The following is an 18,083-nucleotide window of genomic DNA, read 5'->3' as shown; positions in this document are numbered from 1 at the left end:
ATATTTGATGTATGCATGTATCCTTCCACAATCAAATGCATAATTTGAAAGATCTGCTTGACAAATAGGCTATTTTATAATCCATCATAATATTTACATATGTAAATTTATTTATAAATTGTTAATTTAAAATTAGTTATTAAAAATTGTCGTGTATGACACGGGGTCTAACCTAGTTTTATAAATTTATAAGTATCAACGGAGCATTCGAGTACTCGTAAAAAAATGAGATAAAAATAAAAACTGTAATGGAGTATCAAAGAGGGCAACTTAGGCATTCCATCTTATTATCAATTTATCAACTAGGATGCTGTTTGATTATACTACGTATATGAGGGACCTATTGTCGGTTTCTCCCTCCCCACTCAAAATTGAAGAACCCTAAAATCCTCCCAAATTGATTGCTGCTCGAATTTCCCAAATTGATTGCTGCTCACTTGCTCAATGCTCACAAATTGATTGCTGTTCGAATTGCTTCCAATTGGGATGAAGCCTAATTCGCCTAAATCGAACGTCTCAGGTTTTGATTTTTTTTTTTTCTTTCATTTGCTGAGTTTTTTATCTGGAGAATTTGTGTAATTTCTTGATATTGAATGCTTTTAGTATTGTAATAATTGGTTGGTTTCTTGAAATTGACGCTCTTAATATGTTGATTGTTAGTTTAGCTAATTTTATAAGTATTGTCGCTCTTAATTCTTTTTTTTTCTTTAATTTATCTGATCATTGTTAGTTTTGTTAAGTAGAATGACAATGCTCATAGTTCTATTTATAGGTAAGAAGACATATAAATCATATAATGATTAATAATTAAGGGATTGAGCTTGGGAATCAAAGAACTAGGTACACTTTCTAGTGTAGTTGTTAAAATTAGTCCCAAAAATGATTAAATACATGGCTATTATTGATTTTAGAATGATCTTATATCTTTGGACGAATAATTTTAGGCTGCCTATGCTTTGTATTATAGATTTATTACGCTTCTACTTGTCAACCATTTCAATTAAAAAAGTGTGTACAAGGTAGGGGTTCAGAAAATGGATATATAGTTTAATTAATTGATCTACGGATTAGTACTTTCTTTTTCGGATTACTGCTGTATCATATTTGCATCCTGATGACTGTTACAAAATATTGTTTTCAGCTTATTGCCTCAAATATGTATGAATTCATCATTGTATTACTAAAGTGATCTTGTATATTATGCCATAAGCAACAGATATGTGATTATAGGTTAGATTTCTTAAGACATTGCCCTTATATCTATGCAGTAGCTGGAATGTCTTACTCAATGTTACGAGTTTTTTTTTTTTTTTTTTTTGAATGAAAAAGTATCAATTATAATGAAGTTAGTTTCTATTACAAAACTATTTTCTGAATACTTCTAGTGAGGCACCTAGGTTGAGAATGAGTCAGGGGGTTAAATGTCAAATCAATTTTAAAGAGGCGCAAGCAAGCCTAGATTCGTACTCTAAAGGTTTTTAAGTCCATGCGGTTCATAGTGATGCACTGAGATGTAAATTTGGAAGCACTGAATGATACAAATACCACTTTTTATTCAGAAAAAAGTATTGTGACACTGTCCTTTGCTTTGAATTTATTTTATGCATGGCATGCTACAATATAAAGGCCAGGGGATAGTTGACTTGACTGCTTCATAAATTCAAGGCGTGTTCTAGTTGCTTCAGATTGAATTTCATGCTAAACCTTATTTTCAAGACCACGTGTTTAATATTTATTATGTTATTTTTGTGTTCATTTAAATTTGGTGCTATTGCATCCCTTTTTACTTTCTAATTGCCCTCCAAACTGTTGTTTTTTAATTATCTGTCAAATATATGATTTTTATTCTTTCTCTTAATTCTATATGCATTGTAAGTTTCTGTGGAAGTTATGTAGCGGTAGATTATTGAACATAAAGCTTAAAGAACACCATTGGTTTGGTTTATTTTGGTTCTTACGCTCATAGATCTTTGCTTCAGGGGCATGATAGGTCTGCTTTTGAACTACTCTGCTTAAGTGTCACATATAAATAGTTAGTTTTGTGGTAGACTAATGATTGTGTGTCCTGCTTTGAAGCAGTGAATGGGAAAGCATTTGTAGCCTTGTAGGGTGTGATGAATGTGAATTTCCAATTTGCAGGCCTTGTGTTTTTGAATGATTGTGAAGTCCTGCTGTTCATGGAGATGTTGAGGAGGATGCTGATTCTAATTTTAATCAGAATGATAAACTTAATACTGCACTTTATTTGAGGAAAAAAAATGTAAGCTGTGTAATTCCATCACTAATAATAATGCATCCATGTACCCTGGATACTTATTTCTGTTTCCTTATAATTGTACTTTTGCAGCTCATACCAGAAAAGCTGATACTTCCTGAGAATTTGGCATGCCTCCCTTGGGTTATATAGCCTGGAAAGAGAGAGAGTTAATGAATGGAAGATGAAGAAGGAGAAGAATGTTGTACCTGCTAATAGTACCCGTCCTCCATATGAAAGAGATGCTGATGATGTAGCCACTACCATTTTAGATGAGTGTTTACTGTAAGTTCATATCTCTCCTTTTAGTTTAGGTTGTATCTGTCTGATATCCTTACAGCTTATACATCTGCTAAACTTTAGATTTATGGTTAAGCATTTCTAAATCATTATTTGTTACTTAGATTTGCATTTTCTGTTCCCTTGAAGCTACATTATACAGAAAAAGCCAGTTTGACGTATTGATTCTTCCTCAAATTTATGCAGGAATGAGGATGCTAGGCACCCGCTGTCTAGAAAGGTCCCCATCCACCATCTCAATTTTAACTTCTAACTTAATTATATTGTGTATGCATATGATGGGATAAACAACTTGAAGGAGCAAAGAGATCAAGGTTCCAATGAGAAAACAGATGAACAAATCATTCAGGAAGTGTTTGGCAAAGATACACATGAGTACTTGAAAGCTTATGGCCTTGTAGAAGTATTACAAAACATTTCAAAGTAAAGCCTTCACGATTAAATCTTTCTCAAGAGGTAATTGAAGTTAAAAAGAAAGCAGTCCAAGCAATTGAAGAACTAAGAAAAGATGCTGAAAATGCTAGAACAGAAGCTGAACAAGCCAAAAAAAAAAGTGGAAACTGTTAGGAATGATGTGAACCGAAAAATTGTAGAGAACAACGTAGTTTGGGAGAAAAATTCAGCCAACTTCTGGATATTATTATTGGAGCATGGGGTTCGTTGAATAATGATGATTTAGGAAGTGAAGGTTCGTCCTCTATTAATTCCCATTTTCTCTCTCTTTGCTTTTTTCCATTGAATTTCTTTTCTCTTCTATCTTAATTTTTTTAACTTGGAGAACCACTGACCTATGAATACAAGTATAAATGTCTCTTCTCCAATATCAGTATAGTCATCTTTTTTGCTTTGACTTGACAGTAATCTGCTGTGTACCCTAGACATCAACATGATTATTGCACATTAACTTTGTTTCTTTTATGAGACTCGAGTGAATTGAGTTTCAAAGGAGTTGTGGTTTCTGTAAATATTTCTATAGAGGTATATTGGTGCTTACATGGCTAAATTGTGAATAGACCCAGATAGCTAACTGTTATAGACTCACTCACTCAACAATAGACGTTTGATTGATAATTGAACAAAGTTCCAAGTTACAAAAAAGTGAGTTTTATTCTGAAAGTTCTCACTAAGAAGAGTGAAATTATATTATGTAAGTTTTGAATCAGTGGATTGTCTTGATTTGGTGTGTTGTATGTCTCTAATGCTCTGCCTTGGGCCCACAACCTCGTTGTACTAATGTCGACACGACACTTTGATTTGGTGTGTTATATGTCTCTAATGCTCTGACTTGGGCCCACAACCTCGTTGTACTAATGTCGACACGACACATCCACGGTTGTGGCCCTTGTGGTTACAGAATCCAAGTAGGACTCTCAGGAGAGAAAGTGGACTCATCAGTGAGCTATCTAAGAGGGGAGTTTTACTCAATGAAGGAAAATTTGAAACTATTAAGGACAGGGATAGTATATCTGTATTACTTTGCCTCCCACAGTTCGTTTTATATATTCAATTATCTGCAAGGTGTAGGGAAAAAAAGACTTAGTTTACAAAATGATTTGTGTTTTTTTTTTTTTATTATTTATTTTTTTTATATAAGATTGGTTATTGTATTTTACTTATTTGTATTAAACTCTTATAATATTTTAACTTATCAATTTTTTTCCTTTCATCCTTGTAGGTAAAAAGGAGATTGGAGGCACAAGATATCAAAGGACATATAATGTATTTTTTTTTTATTTATATTTTTTCTTTTGCGAAGGATTTGTTTTTTTAAAAAAAAAAGAAAAAAAAAATTAATTTTGGTGTGTGTGAGAGAACAGTGATGAGACATTGAGCCATATTATTTTCAAGGTTTTTTGTATGTATGGATATTAAACATCAATTGAAAAATAAATTTCTCCAAATTTATTGTGTTAGGAAAAATATCTATTTGTCTCAACAATATCAAATGTGACCCATTTGTTGAAATATATGTTATTTGTCACGATATTATTTGTGGCAAGCAAGCTTATTAGCGATGGTAATATTTGTGGCAACAAAATTGATTAGCGACGGTATAATTTGTGGCAAATAAGCTATTAGACACGGCATAATATATGGCAACAAAAGAATCTTTAATTTGAAGGTTAATACATATAATAAAATCATATCACCGATTGTACGGACGTATATTTTGTTTGAGTATTTTACATGTTAGCTCATCATTATCATAACTATAATTGTTACATGAAGCCGTCATCATTTTACCAGTAAACTGAATCTTGCAAGTCGGCGAACTCCTTGGACGCGTGAAAAGCTCCCTACAAAAAGTGTATTCATTCCATAGTTGATTTGGCCTTGCACTTGGTTTAGCTTTGGGAGGAGAAACTCGAAGCTGTTCCAAAGCAGTTGCACAACTTAAAATGTTACTAAGCAAATTCATCTCTACCTTATTCTTCTTGATCTTAACCGAGACATCTATTCTTTTGAGATTAGCCGACCAACAACTGGGTAATTGAGGTCTCCAATTATTGTCGATTTCGTTGAAATCGTAGTCAGATTCGCCACAGTGAAGACGGAGATAAACCAGATTATGATAAATTGGCAGGCCATTAAAACCAGCAACAAAATCTAACAGACGTATTATTGTACTACGACGATAATTTACTAATTTTATGTTTCGAACACAAGAAATCCCTCGAAATAGACCTAGTCTCGCGTTAACAAAATCACGATCAATTGCATTCCTTTTTTGCAAGGTCATTTTGACTAGTCGTAAATAGGTTGGATTGGTTACAAAGTCATAAACCGCTAGAAGTCCCTTGACCTTGAAATGTTCTAGTTTAGGTGTACTAACCACAAACTTGGTGTGAATAGACAGCAACGACGAGGCTTCCATATTGATTTTCAAATCCTTCAAGTTCGGGGCGGACATATGAATAAGGTGATCAGGTTGCGTTAAATGGAGAGACAGTAATAAATACTCTAGTAAAGGGCAAGACCTAAAAAGAGTATCCATAACACAACGTTGTGAGTCGAATAAATTCATGTCAAGCTTCTTCAAATTAGGAAGATTAACTCGGAGATTATCCTTAGGAAAGTTAAGCTCAACCTTTGCAATTAATTCAAGTGTAACAAGTGATTGAGTTTGAAGAAAACTAGCGGGTACAGGTGGCATATTAATCCATCGAAGATAATCCGAGTCATAGAAAGTCACGGCAATGACCTCCGGGTTACGACGAGAGACAAGCCGAATCCAGGGAGCAACACAGGCAATGCAGTCCCTTAACTCCGAGATGAAGGTGACGTGTTCTTGTTCTAGGTCGTCAGGGGACGGGAAGTGAAGGCAAAAGGTGTGGAGTTTCGAGGAGGTGAGTTGGAAGAGAATGTGATTGACGGTGTTCTTGAAGTCCTTTAAATTACGGATGTATTCCCAACCCGTCCATGGTCCTAAGGAGACGTGGGTGACTTGGGTCCAGAGATTGCGCCAACGGCGGGATAAGACGGAGGTTGCAGCCGCGGAATTGATTGGAACAAGAGAGAGTATGGTGATCAGAAGACTATCAGGAAGGGAGCTTAATCTGTCTGCTTCAGTACTATAATCATCGTTGATTAATTTCCGTTTTTTGGACGTACGCATCTTTTTCATGGTGATGAGCAATTAGAGACAAATTATAAAACTAGGGTTTTAAATATAATCATATATCTGATACAACAAGTCTAGTACTAGTATATATAAAGGAGTCGGAGTGGTTTAACTTTAGCTAGATCAAGAAGATAGATTTTCTAAAGATAAATTTCTTCGTTGGTTATTTGGTTGATACTTGATAGGATTTAATTAGCCTAAGATGGAGATCTTCACTTTCCCTATTAAAAATATTTATTTACCAAAAATATAAAATTTGCTAAAATCTATAATTTAGGTAGCCGTTATGAGTCGGTGATGCATGATCCAATTTAGAATAGAATTTGAATTATCCTTCCGTGATCATAATTAAGCATCACAACTATTCAAAAAAAATAAAATAAAAAATAAAAAAAATAAAAAATAATTAAGCATCACAAACGCAATGCGGAAAGTTACACGTACGTACATAGTCACGTACATTTGAAAAAAAAATTGAGTGAGCTCACCTTTAAATGATTAAGATATCCTCCAAGAAACGGAAACAACCAATCCATTGGTTCCTTTTCTTGGTCAAGTTTGACGGGATTAGTTGGGAAATTGATTTATCTCACTATTACAAGGCCTGACATTGCCTTCTCTGTGCATATTCTGACTCAATTTATGCAACACCCTACAACAGTTCATATGCAAGCTGCAAAGAGGCTATTGAGGTATCTTGTGGGAACTATCTCTCGAGGCATTCTTCTTGCTACAGATTCTGCTGCTACTCTCACTGCCTACTGTGAGAGTGATTGGGCTGGATGTCCCTTCTCTAGAAAATCCACCACTGGTTACTGCATTTTCTTTGGTAATTCACCAATTTCTTGGAAAGTCAAGAAGCAAGCTGTAACTGCAAGGTCATCTGCTGAAGCTGATTATAGGGCTATGGCCTTAACAACCTGTGAAGTTACTTGGCTGACTGCCTTGCTCAAGGACTTGGGTCTCAAGAAGCTTCCTCCCACTCTTCTGAAATGTGATAATCAAGCTGCCCTGGCCATTGCTGCAAATCCTGTTCTCCATGAGCGCACCAAGCATGTTGAAATAGATTGTCACTTTGTGCGTGATCATGTTAAAAATGGTACAATCATGCCTGTAAAGGTGTCTTCCTCTGATCAGATTGCTTATATCCTCACAAAAGTCCTATCTGTCAAACTTCATAACTCTCATGTGTCCAAGCTGGGAGCTTCTCTCAGTCACTCACCAGCTTGAGGGGGAGTAATGAGATTATAATCATAATTATCTCATAATTAGTAGCCACGTCAGAGTATCAAGAAGGAATAAATTTCTGTTTTGTATTTTGTCCTTTTCCCTTAACAGTTTGTTAGGTTCAGTGCATGATTGATGAGCTGTAATAAGTTGTTAGAATATTCCTTAGCCGAGGTTATAAGGATCAGGGCTGTAATCATTAGCATATTATCTAATATCATAATCTATCTCTCTCTAAATTCTCTCTGAATTCTCTCTGAATCCTCTGCATTGATATGATTATGCAATCAATCTGATTTATTCATCAGTTTCATATAATAATTACCGCAATCTTCATGCGTCTTGCCATTTAACAACAATGGAAAACCATGTTTGCTTACGTCTTTAAGTTCATCTATTAAAGGGAAAACTTCTTCAAACTTTTCGTTTATGTCGTACTTTATTTCGGTGTGTTGCTTGCATTTTGCGCACTCGATATAACCAGTTACAGTTTTGGTTCCTTGTCCTTCCAAGTACCTCCTTGAATGGATCAACTTGATTTTCGTGTTTGTCGGGTTCGTGTGCAGGACCTTGAACATCATCCATATACCGTAGTAGGAAGTGCAGGGTTAAATTAGGATTCGAGAAAGGAGGTTATTTTGTTTTCATTGTAAGAAAAATGGAAAAAGGAGTACCTTTTATGCGCGGAGTTTTAGAAGAAATTGAGAAAGTAATAAAATATGGAGTGGGGTAGGTAGAAAATAAAAAAAAAAATTAAAAAAAAATTGTGTATCAACTACAAGTGTTGTTACAAATCCTAACAACTACAAAAAATCCAAATCCTAATACTACAAGTCTACAAGTGTTGCTAGTTCTGTAACAACTACTACCCAGGATGATTTATTGTTGAGCCGGAAACCAGCAACTCCACCACGGTAAACTCGTCAAAAAAAGATCAAAATAAGCAAACTCGAAACAATCGTACAGTTGGGCCGGGCAACAAATAGGCGTGCCAAGGTCCATTCTAAGGCGTACTTATTAGGTAACGAGATCCAAATTATTTCTAGTCAAGTCAAGTGCAAGAATGTCTTTTGCGGGTTGCAATCTGAACTTAAGTTAAAGCTAAACACGAGTTTCGAACAAGTTAACGCAATGATATCATAGGTTAAGGAACAACCTGCGATATATGAGTTGCTAAAGATGAAGGGTGGAGTAAAGTGTGATCATTGTCACGCTGAAATTAGTTGCATGCATACAGTGATTTCTGATAAGAAGTCGACAAATGGGTAATTCATTTATCATTTAAAACGTATTGGTGTATCGATCGGAGAATATAGGTGCATCGACTAAAATATATAAATTAAACAAGGTTTGATTATTAAATGTCTTTCAATGTAATTGATCGGACAATCTTGATGAGCAGTTATAGCTTACTGAGTAAATCGAAATTAAAGATGAGTTGGTCATAATGTTTTATCAAGAATTACTTGGTACCCTTCAAAAAAAATATTACTTGGTAATTTAATTCACAACCAATTTGGTTAACTGAAGACTTATTTTTTTTTTTTTTTTGAAACTAACTGAAGACTTATTTTGTTTTAAAAAATATATATTTTATTAAATTTATCAACGACAATTGATATATTTCAAAAAAAAAAATTATCAAAATAATTTGCATTTTTATTATAAGATAAATTGAAAATCACTTTTAATATATTCTTTTTATGTGATAGAAGAGAAATCCTAATAGGAAAATTAAATTATAGAGTAAGATTTGTTGATCGATCGACATTATTAAATGTTGATAAGACTTTAGATGTGGTGGAAGAGAAAGGGAAATCGAAAGATTGAGGGGAACACCTTCATCACCAACTTCTTGATTTTGATTCTCCATGATTAGTTTTTGTTTGAAGAACAAGTAGTAGTAGGGTTTTGTTTCAATTATTGTTTGATTCTTAGAAAAAAAGGATTGATTTTTTTAAAGACGAAATACCGAGAATCTTGACTAGTGGAGTACATTTTATAGAGTTTCTTAATTAATATTGGTTAGTTTAGTTTCCAAAATAAATAAAAAATAGAAATGAAAACTTTTTTTGGGTTAGTTCGTTATTCATTTTTAACACTTTCTTGATTCCGTTACAACTTTTAAAAAATGTTAACCAAATTTATTTTTTTTTCAAAAAAATTATCTTGTGCTTATACTAGAGTTATACTACGCTGTAATAATAAGGGACACGTGGCAGTAATACTACGCTGTAATAATAACTTATAAGCCACTTAAAAACTGCCACGTAGTACATAAGAAAGGAATTTTTGCTTTTTAAAAAATTAGAAAGTGGGACATGTGTCAAATTTTAAGTGTTTTCTCATATTCTCATTCTCATTGTACCAATTCTCATGATATATCCCCAAATTATCCCTCTTAAATTGTAAAATTATTACGAGCACTTTTTTTTTTTTTTTACAATTACAGTTAAAAATTTAAGAATTATTTTAAAAAATACCCTATCATAACTACCCTATAATAACCGCTCCCTTTCTTCCACATAAATTACATATTCAACTGTTCTCACTCCCTATAAAAAATAAAACCACTCTTGAATCAATTATTTTTTTTCATCTAATTTCTTATATTATACACGCATAGCGTGTATCTCTCAACTTGTAATGAATAAAATCACAAATTGAATTTCATTTAGTTTATCGATCTTACTATTGTACCCGTATTTCTCTACTTATGATATTGACAATCAATCAATCAAAGCCTTAATCCTATAAGTGGGGTCGGTTAACATGAACCAAAATTGATTTTTTCGTGTAGTTATCAACATAAATACTTATGATATTGACTATAAATTTTATTTGATTTTATTATTAAATTTAGTATTACTCCACATAACTTGATTTAAAAACATTTAGGCGTATTGAACATGAGAGAATTAGGTTTTTTTTTTTTTTTTACAATAAGAGTTTAAAATTAAGAGTAATTGACTCGTTAATTAATAATATATATATAAAAAAAAATAGTAAAGAGAAGTGAAGTTTCTTAATTAATTAAAATTTTCTATTAAGAATAACATTAGAAAAAGGTGGTAAGCGTGGCTGGTATCATTCATAAATGATCCTTAATTTTATTTTATAGTTTTACTAAGAATTGGAAACAAAACTCAAAATATATAGTAGAAAAAAAAAATTACAATAATGTACTTTTTAATTAGTTCTCCGTATAATAATAATGTTAACAATTTCGAAGAAACTTAGCTAGCACACATCAAGTTAATGTATAACTTGATCAATACGTTAACCACGTATTACTACGAAAGAACCTATGAACATTAATACGAGTACAATAATATCATATCACCGAATGTAAGGACGTATATTTTGTTTGAGAATTGTACATGCTAGCTCATCATTATCATAACTATAATCGTTACTTGAAGCCGTCATCATTTTACCAGTAAACTGAATCTTGCAATACGGCGAACTCCTTGGACACATAAACAGCTCTCTACAAAAAGCGTATTCATACCATAGTTGATGTGGCCTTGCTGCATTTGGTTTACCTTTGGGAGGAGATACTCGAAGATGTTCCAAAGTAGTTGCACTACTTAAAATGTTACTAAGCATATTCCTCTCTACCCTATTGTTCCTCATCTTAACTGAGACATCTATGCTTTTGAGATTAGCCGACCAACAACTAGGTAGTTGAGGTCTCCAATTTTTATCGATAACATTGTCATCGGAATCGTTGTCGTTTTCGCTACAGTTAAGACGGAGATGAACCAGATTACGATAGATTGGCAGGTCATTAATACCAGCAGCACCATCTAACAGACTAAATATTGTACTACGACAATAACCTATTAATTTTAGGTTTCGAACACGAGAAATCCCTCGAAATAGACCTTGTCTCGCGTTAGCAAAATCACGATCAATTGCATTCCTTTTTTGCAAGGTCATTTTGACTAGTCGTAAATTGGTTGGATTGGTGACAAAGTCATAAACCGCTAGAAGTCCCTTAACCTTGAAATGTTCAATTTTAGGAGTATTAACCACAAACTTGGTGTGAATAGACAGCAACGACGAGGCTTCCATATTGATTTTCAAATCCTTCAAGTTCGGGGCGGATATATGAATAAGGTGATCAGGTTGCTTTAAATGGAGAGACAGTAATAAATACTCTAGTAAAGGGCAAGACCTAAAAAGAGTATCCATAACACAACGTTGTGAGTCGAATAAATTCATGTCAAGCTTCTTCAAATTAGGAACATTAACCCGGAGATTATCCTTAGGAAAGTTAAGCTCAACCTTTGCAATTAATTCAAGTGTAACGAGTGATTGAGTTTGAAGAAAAGTAGCGGGTACAGGTGGCATATTAATCCATCGAAGATAATCCGAGTCATAGAAAGTCACGGTGATTACCTCCGGGTTACGACGAGAGACGAGCCGAATCCAGGGAGCAACACAGGCAATGCATTCCCTTAACTCCGAGATGAAGGTGACGTGTTCTTGTTCTAGGTCATCAGGGGACGGGAAGTGAAGGCAAAAGGTGTGGAGTTTCGAGGAGGTGAGTTGGAAGAGAATGTGATTGACGGTGTTCTTGAAGTCCTTGAAATTACGGATGTACTCCCAGCCCGTCCATGGTCCTAGGGAGACGTGGGTGACTTGGGTCCAGAGATTGCGCCAACGGCGGGATAAGACGGAGGTTGCAGCCGCGGAATGTATTGGAACAAGAGAGAGTATGGTGATCAGAAGACTATCAGGAAGGGAGCTTAATCTGTCTGCTTCATCCTTGATTAATTTTCGTTTTTTGGACGTACGCATCTTTTTCATGGTGATGAGCAATTAGAGACAAATTATAAAACTAGGGTTTTGAATATAATCATATAATTGATACAAGAAGTCTAGTCTAGTATATATAAAGGAGTCGGAGTGGTTTAGCTAGATCAAGAAGATAGATTCTCTAAAGATAAATTTGTTCGTCGGTTATTTGGTTGATACTTGATAGGATTTAATTAGCCAGGCCATTAGGATGGAGATCTTCACTTTCCCTATTAAAAAATCAATAACTTTTGTATACATCCGGTGTACAGTAATTTACTGTACATCGGAGGTCACTTTTTATCAAATTTAGGGTCACTTTTACAATTTTTTGGGTAACTTTTATCAATAAAGTATAAATACTTTGTAACATTTATTTATGTTAGGGTAACGTTTATCCATATTAGGGTAACTTTTGCTTATAATAGGGGTTACTTTATAACGGATGTACAATATTTATTGTACATCCGATTTATTTAAAAGTTTGTGTTAAAAAATATTTATTTACCAAAAATATAAAATATTTATTCGGTTATTTGGTTGATACTTGATAGGATTTAATCTAGAATTTAGGTAGCCCTTGTCAAAAAAAAAAAAAAAAAAGAATTTAGGTAGCCGTTATGAGTCGGTGATGCATGATCCAATTTATAATAGAATTTGAAATATCCTTCTGTGATCATAATTAAGCATCACAAACGCAATGTACACATACGTACATAGTCACGTGAATGGAAAATAGATTACCATAGAAAAATACAGTGCTCATCAATCATTAATTCAAGTATATACGTAGTATCTATAATACTTTCTCCATTATTTTTATTATTGCATTGTATAAATTAGGCACAATAAGGCCCTAATCTATTCACCTTAAAAAAATATATATTAAGTAAAAATAATTTTAATTCAATAAAAATTAGTTCAGTTCTGTAAAATTAATTTCAGTTCAGTAAAATTCAATTTTCTTAAAGAATAATTATATTAGAAAATCAGTAAAAAAAAAATAATTTCAATTCAGCAAAAATAATTTCAGTTCAGTAAAATTAATTTAAGTTCAGCAAAAATAATTTCAGTTCAGTAAAAATAATTTCATTTCAGCAAAATTAAGGTGAAGAGAACGTGGCCTAACTTTAGTACTCCTAATTTCGTAATAATCGCAACACTAGGAGTTGTACAAATTAAAGTTATAGGAAATTTATAGGATAGTGTCTAAACCGTCTTTACCCGGTTAATTCAAATCACTAACTAAGGGAACGGAATAAGGAGAGCTTAATTACTTGATTAATTAGCTTATAAAGAAAAAAATTATAATGAACATAAGGATCAGATCGAATCGAGTCAAATGTAGTATAATATGTACGCGCGGAGTACGTTGTATGTGTTTCAAAAAATAATATAGTTATGAATTATTATTATTTTTTTTTCCCAAAAGTAGTTGTAGTAGCTATCTAACAAAGAGATATCACATAGTTAAACCCCTCTTTGAAAACAGCATTTCATCAACTTCTTTGATCAATTCAAAACCTAGTAACTTCCCTGTCATGTCTTCCATTAACAAAACCAAAGTTAATTAAACAAATGATAAAATTTGGATGATATATAATTATATGTTTATTAAGATCGATCGTCATACTACTATACCTAGCAACATCTCAAATGACATTTATTCACATTATTGCATGCACGTATTTGACTTTTGTCCTTGGGAAATTTCAAGTAAATGTCGATGAACCTTAAGGGAAATTATAAACCAGAACTACACGTAATTTAATATATAAACTTTATGTATTTTAGTGTTTAATTAAATCATAAAAAAGTTTCTATATATAGTTATATTAAGGCATCCAATCATCCATGAAAGTATATACGTCAATTCATTATTTCAAAAAGGTATTGAAGTCTTGAAGATACAAACTCTCTATTACAAAAGGTATTAATCTTGTCCTTTATATCTTTTCAATTTTGATCTAGTATATATATTATATGTACATACTTAAAAGTTGTCCTTTTTTTCTTGATTTTGAGTATGAGATGATCAATATAGTAGGTTACTAATCTTATATATATGTATTACCCTAATAGGATTAAGTTTTGAGTTGAACCATGTCAAGTAACAAAATGACTTGTCATCCAAGTCACCGAGAGCATCCACTCGTGGCGGTCAATCGCCAAGGTGCATACACATGTGACGGGTGCAAAATGGAAGGCATGGGGCTAAGATACAGATGTGAAGATTGTAACTATGATTTACACCAAGAATGCATGTTTGCACCCCCTAAGCTGAAAATTCAAGAACAAAAATATCGATTTCTTGAACGACCCCTCCCCGGGCCTAATTGCACTAGTGTTGATTGCACCAAGTGTAGGAGCTGTGACGCGTGTGGGATGACGGTTAAGGGGTTCGTGTATCATTGTTCTAAGACGGGGTGGGATTTCCACCCCAAATGTGCTAAGCTAGAGAGTAAAATTAATATTGGAGATGTCACTTTTTGGCTTGAGAAGCAAGGACCGTCTAGTTGTGCTTGGTGTAAAAGGAAGCTGCTCAGCGGTTAGTACACTAAGCTACTTTCTCCCTTTGACTATATTTTATATACTCCGTGTTACATTATATTTTCTCCATATATAATTTTTCATTGGGTAATTTTACGTAAAGATTCAATTCATACTACTTCATATATATTAATATATGTATGGACCAATTTATTAAATTAGTAACTTACGGAGTATGTAGTACGTAACTTAATTGTATGTTGTTGTGATATTTTGCTAGAAGCCTAGAACTAGAAAACAGGATCACTAAAAAAATAACAAGACAATTTCTTTTAAACTTACAAATGTTGACTAGGTCATTTTATACTTAATCATTTCTAGATATTATTCTAGACTTTCTAGTTATCTATCGCTTTCCTGGCACCTTCCATGTCCTTTACTTTTTTGTTTGATTAAGATGAAAAAAAAAAAAGAGGAGTACGTAGAACAAATAAAAGAAAAAACAATATTATGTTCCCTTTAAATACACCCTTTGTCGTTATACACGATTAATTTTAAAAATTTGGATATTTTGAAAGTACATATGATGATGAATCGAATTAACAAGATCTAATATAGCAGGTGCAAAAAGGAAGACTCCTGGATGGTCGTATGTATCTAAATATGATGACTATAATTTCCACGTCTATTGTGTTATGGAAATGGCCATGCAAAGTTCTTCCACTACCTCCTCTTATCTTAATGTAACCACTGCTGGAGGAGACTCTTCTTTAAATGTATTTCAGAAAATGAAGCTACCAATTATACCTAAGTCCAAGAAAGGTGGTGCATTTTCTAGGAACAAATGGTTGGAAATACTCAAGATTTTCTTGAGCACTGTGTTCTCCATTCTTCTTGGTGATCCAACCACGATTATTGCTTCTACCGCGGCTCATCTTGTAACACAAGGTTTATTTCACCAAGGTTGAAGACACTTGAATAGATTCATATTATCATCTGATCATATGAGATGAATAATATATACGTACACGATACATTCAAAGGATACCTTATAACAAATTAAATATGAAATGGTTATATGCACTGCTTATTATGTTAATTAATTTCGCGATTCATTCTAGATTCCTTAGTTTCTTACAAATCTCTTTTGGAAAACATGTATAATATAATTGTTTTGTCTCTTGCTTATATTTAATTTGTACTGTCATTGTATATAGGTTGCTTTTTGTGTATATTGTTGTTTTTACTATTGCTTTTGGTTCAAATGATAATAATACTACGTTTATAATATATAGTTAGTTATTAATTAAATGTCATTATCTCTTATTTTAAATTTATTAAAATCTTCCTATGATCAACAGTCTTAATTGATTTTAATTCATGTTGATTGGACTTTGTCCAGCTACAATAATTATATTCTTTTTAAGTAACAGTTATTGCTATGCATGCTAATATATACCATGTACATGATGACATACATGCCTTTTATTTTTCTTAGTATAATATGTAAATGTATATGTACGTAAGTACATATAAAGTAGACTGTCATACTTATATGTTGGTATCAATGTTTTGCGTGTAGGCAAAGTTAATCACTTACAAAAGCTGAGGCATGAATTCTACCATTAGGGTTTTCTTTTACACTAAATAACGCATTTATACCAAAACCAACTTGTAATCCCAAAAAAATACAACACATCCCCCTACTTTTTTCGTGTACAAAAAGCGTATTTGTACATTAATCTTAGTATATATAGAGCAATATATACTTTTCCAAAATGGTTATTATTACGTTCTACGTACAAAATTAAATAAGAAAGACTAATTTCTAGCTAGAAATTTATATAGAAATGGAGTCATGTACACAAATTAGAAGAAGGGGACGAGAATGGAGAGATGAAGGGTGGACAAACCAAACACTTTCGTCCATATCAACCCTTCCTCTTCGTTTACTAGCCGTTTTTGCTATCGTTATTCTTTTATTATCCTTCTCATCATCCAATGGTGACTACAAGGCTCAGCTCGAAAGTAACGTGTCATTTTCGATGATTTTAATTCCATTGATACTGCTGGTTGTTCTGGTAGGGTTCTTATTTATGTATGGGGACTGGTATTCTCAATTCTTCTCTAATACAAAGAAACTTGGGTCGCAAACGACATCGATTTATTATCAATCGGCTGCCTCTTTCCCTTGGGGAGTCGCCGTGGTGGTGGTAGTGGTTTTGGTTTTGTTGTCTTACCAATCTTCGTTTCAAGCCAATTGGACCATTTTCTAGGTCACTCTATGTATTTTGAGCTAGGAACTTGGTGTATCATGTTGTTTCCCCAAGAAAATTTACTTGTAATTGAAGAAAAGAATACTCGAGTTTAATATTTTTCTGATCACTTATTTTTTAATACTTCGTATTAATTAGAGTAAAGTTATTATTAGAAGTTTAATTTGTTGTACAAGGTAGCTAATAAGCTAGTAGTCGCGCATTATGGTAAGTGAGATATGTATCTTTTCTTTGCTCTTGTATTGTGGAGTGTGGACGACGTCAAATAGTACTACCCATACATAAATTAGTAAGCCATATAATGAACCCATGCATTATTGGCACATTACAATTTAATAATATGGCAGAAATAGATTCAAATATTGTATCATTTAAAAAATAAAAGCAACTTTTTCATTAGACCCACCAAAAATTAAAGTAGCACATGGTTGTTCGTTATATATGTACTTATGGGCAATGGTACTAAAAATGGACTAGCAATAACACACACTATTAATTTACTCATATGATGGCTTTAAATTTGTTAACAATTTTGCTTAGATTTATAGTTTCTCATAAAATTTACCACTTTCAGATATCAAAATCAACTAATTTACTCTGTATATACATTTAATTACAAAAAGACTTTTTACGGATCAATAGTTTATCCTCTACTTAGATTTAAACATCCAAAAGACGAAATATTACATCCATTTACTTAGAATTGCAACAATCTTATTTTTTTTACCCAATGAAAGTGAAATGTGTACTATTTTAGAGGTGAAAGTGAAATCACTAAATTAAAGTGTACCTAACATCAATGAGACAATGAGAGAAAATGAATTGAAGTTGGTTGAGATGAGGATAAGTAAGTAAGTAACAAGTGGGTGTGTGATTGGAATTATAAGCAATTAGAAAAATATCTTATCAAACTAATATTTACGTAAAAGTGGTCCCTTTATTTTCCCTTTTTCAAAAATAAAATTCCAAGAACTGACACCACTAATGTAAAGTAACGTTGATATTATGCATGTGGTATTATACTTCCTTCACCGTAACAAATACGTATACTTTTGTACGTACATTCAATTTTTTCTCCCTTGAGAAAAGTTGAAAATTAAGGATTTAGTTG

General features: G+C 32.9%; 2 protein-coding genes and 1 long non-coding RNA gene across 3 annotated transcripts; 1 reads left to right on the top strand and 2 right to left on the bottom strand.

Annotated features, from left to right (window-relative positions):
• Positions 1-396: 396 nt before the first annotated feature.
• LOC145621419 (uncharacterized) lies at positions 397-4,513 on the top strand. Its single transcript, XR_014108415.1, has 5 exons — positions 397-513; positions 2,140-2,260; positions 2,348-2,539; positions 2,741-3,242; positions 4,230-4,513. It is a non-coding gene; the product is annotated as an uncharacterized LOC145621419 (long non-coding RNA).
• A 187-nt stretch (positions 4,514-4,700) lies between these two features.
• Positions 4,701-6,170, bottom strand: LOC145620119 (F-box/LRR-repeat protein 13-like). The gene has a single exon (XM_081674764.1). It carries the CDS (start codon positions 6,168-6,170, stop codon positions 4,701-4,703), a length of 1,470 nt encoding a protein of 489 aa, XP_081530890.1.
• A 4,572-nt stretch (positions 6,171-10,742) lies between these two features.
• Positions 10,743-12,209, bottom strand: LOC145620116 (putative F-box/FBD/LRR-repeat protein At1g78760). Its single transcript, XM_081674763.1, has one exon. The coding sequence runs from the start codon at positions 12,207-12,209 to the stop codon at positions 10,743-10,745; it is 1,467 nt and encodes a 488-aa protein (XP_081530889.1).
• Between the last annotated feature and the right edge of the window lie 5,874 nt (positions 12,210-18,083).

Source organism: Chenopodium album, chromosome 27 (assembly GCF_948465745.1).
Source record: "Chenopodium album chromosome 27, dcCheAlbu1.1, whole genome shotgun sequence".
NCBI classification, from domain to species: domain Eukaryota; kingdom Viridiplantae; phylum Streptophyta; class Magnoliopsida; order Caryophyllales; family Amaranthaceae; genus Chenopodium; species Chenopodium album.
This window is presented reverse-complemented; position numbering and strand designations above follow the sequence as displayed.

What these genes read in the sequence shown, in the direction of transcription:
- LOC145620119 (XM_081674764.1), bottom strand. Translation starts at nt 6,170, where the DNA reads ATGCGTACGTCCAAAAAACGGAAATTAATCAACGATGATTATAGTACT.
- LOC145620116 (XM_081674763.1), bottom strand. Translation starts at nt 12,209, where the DNA reads ATGCGTACGTCCAAAAAACGAAAATTAATCAAGGATGAAGCAGACAGA.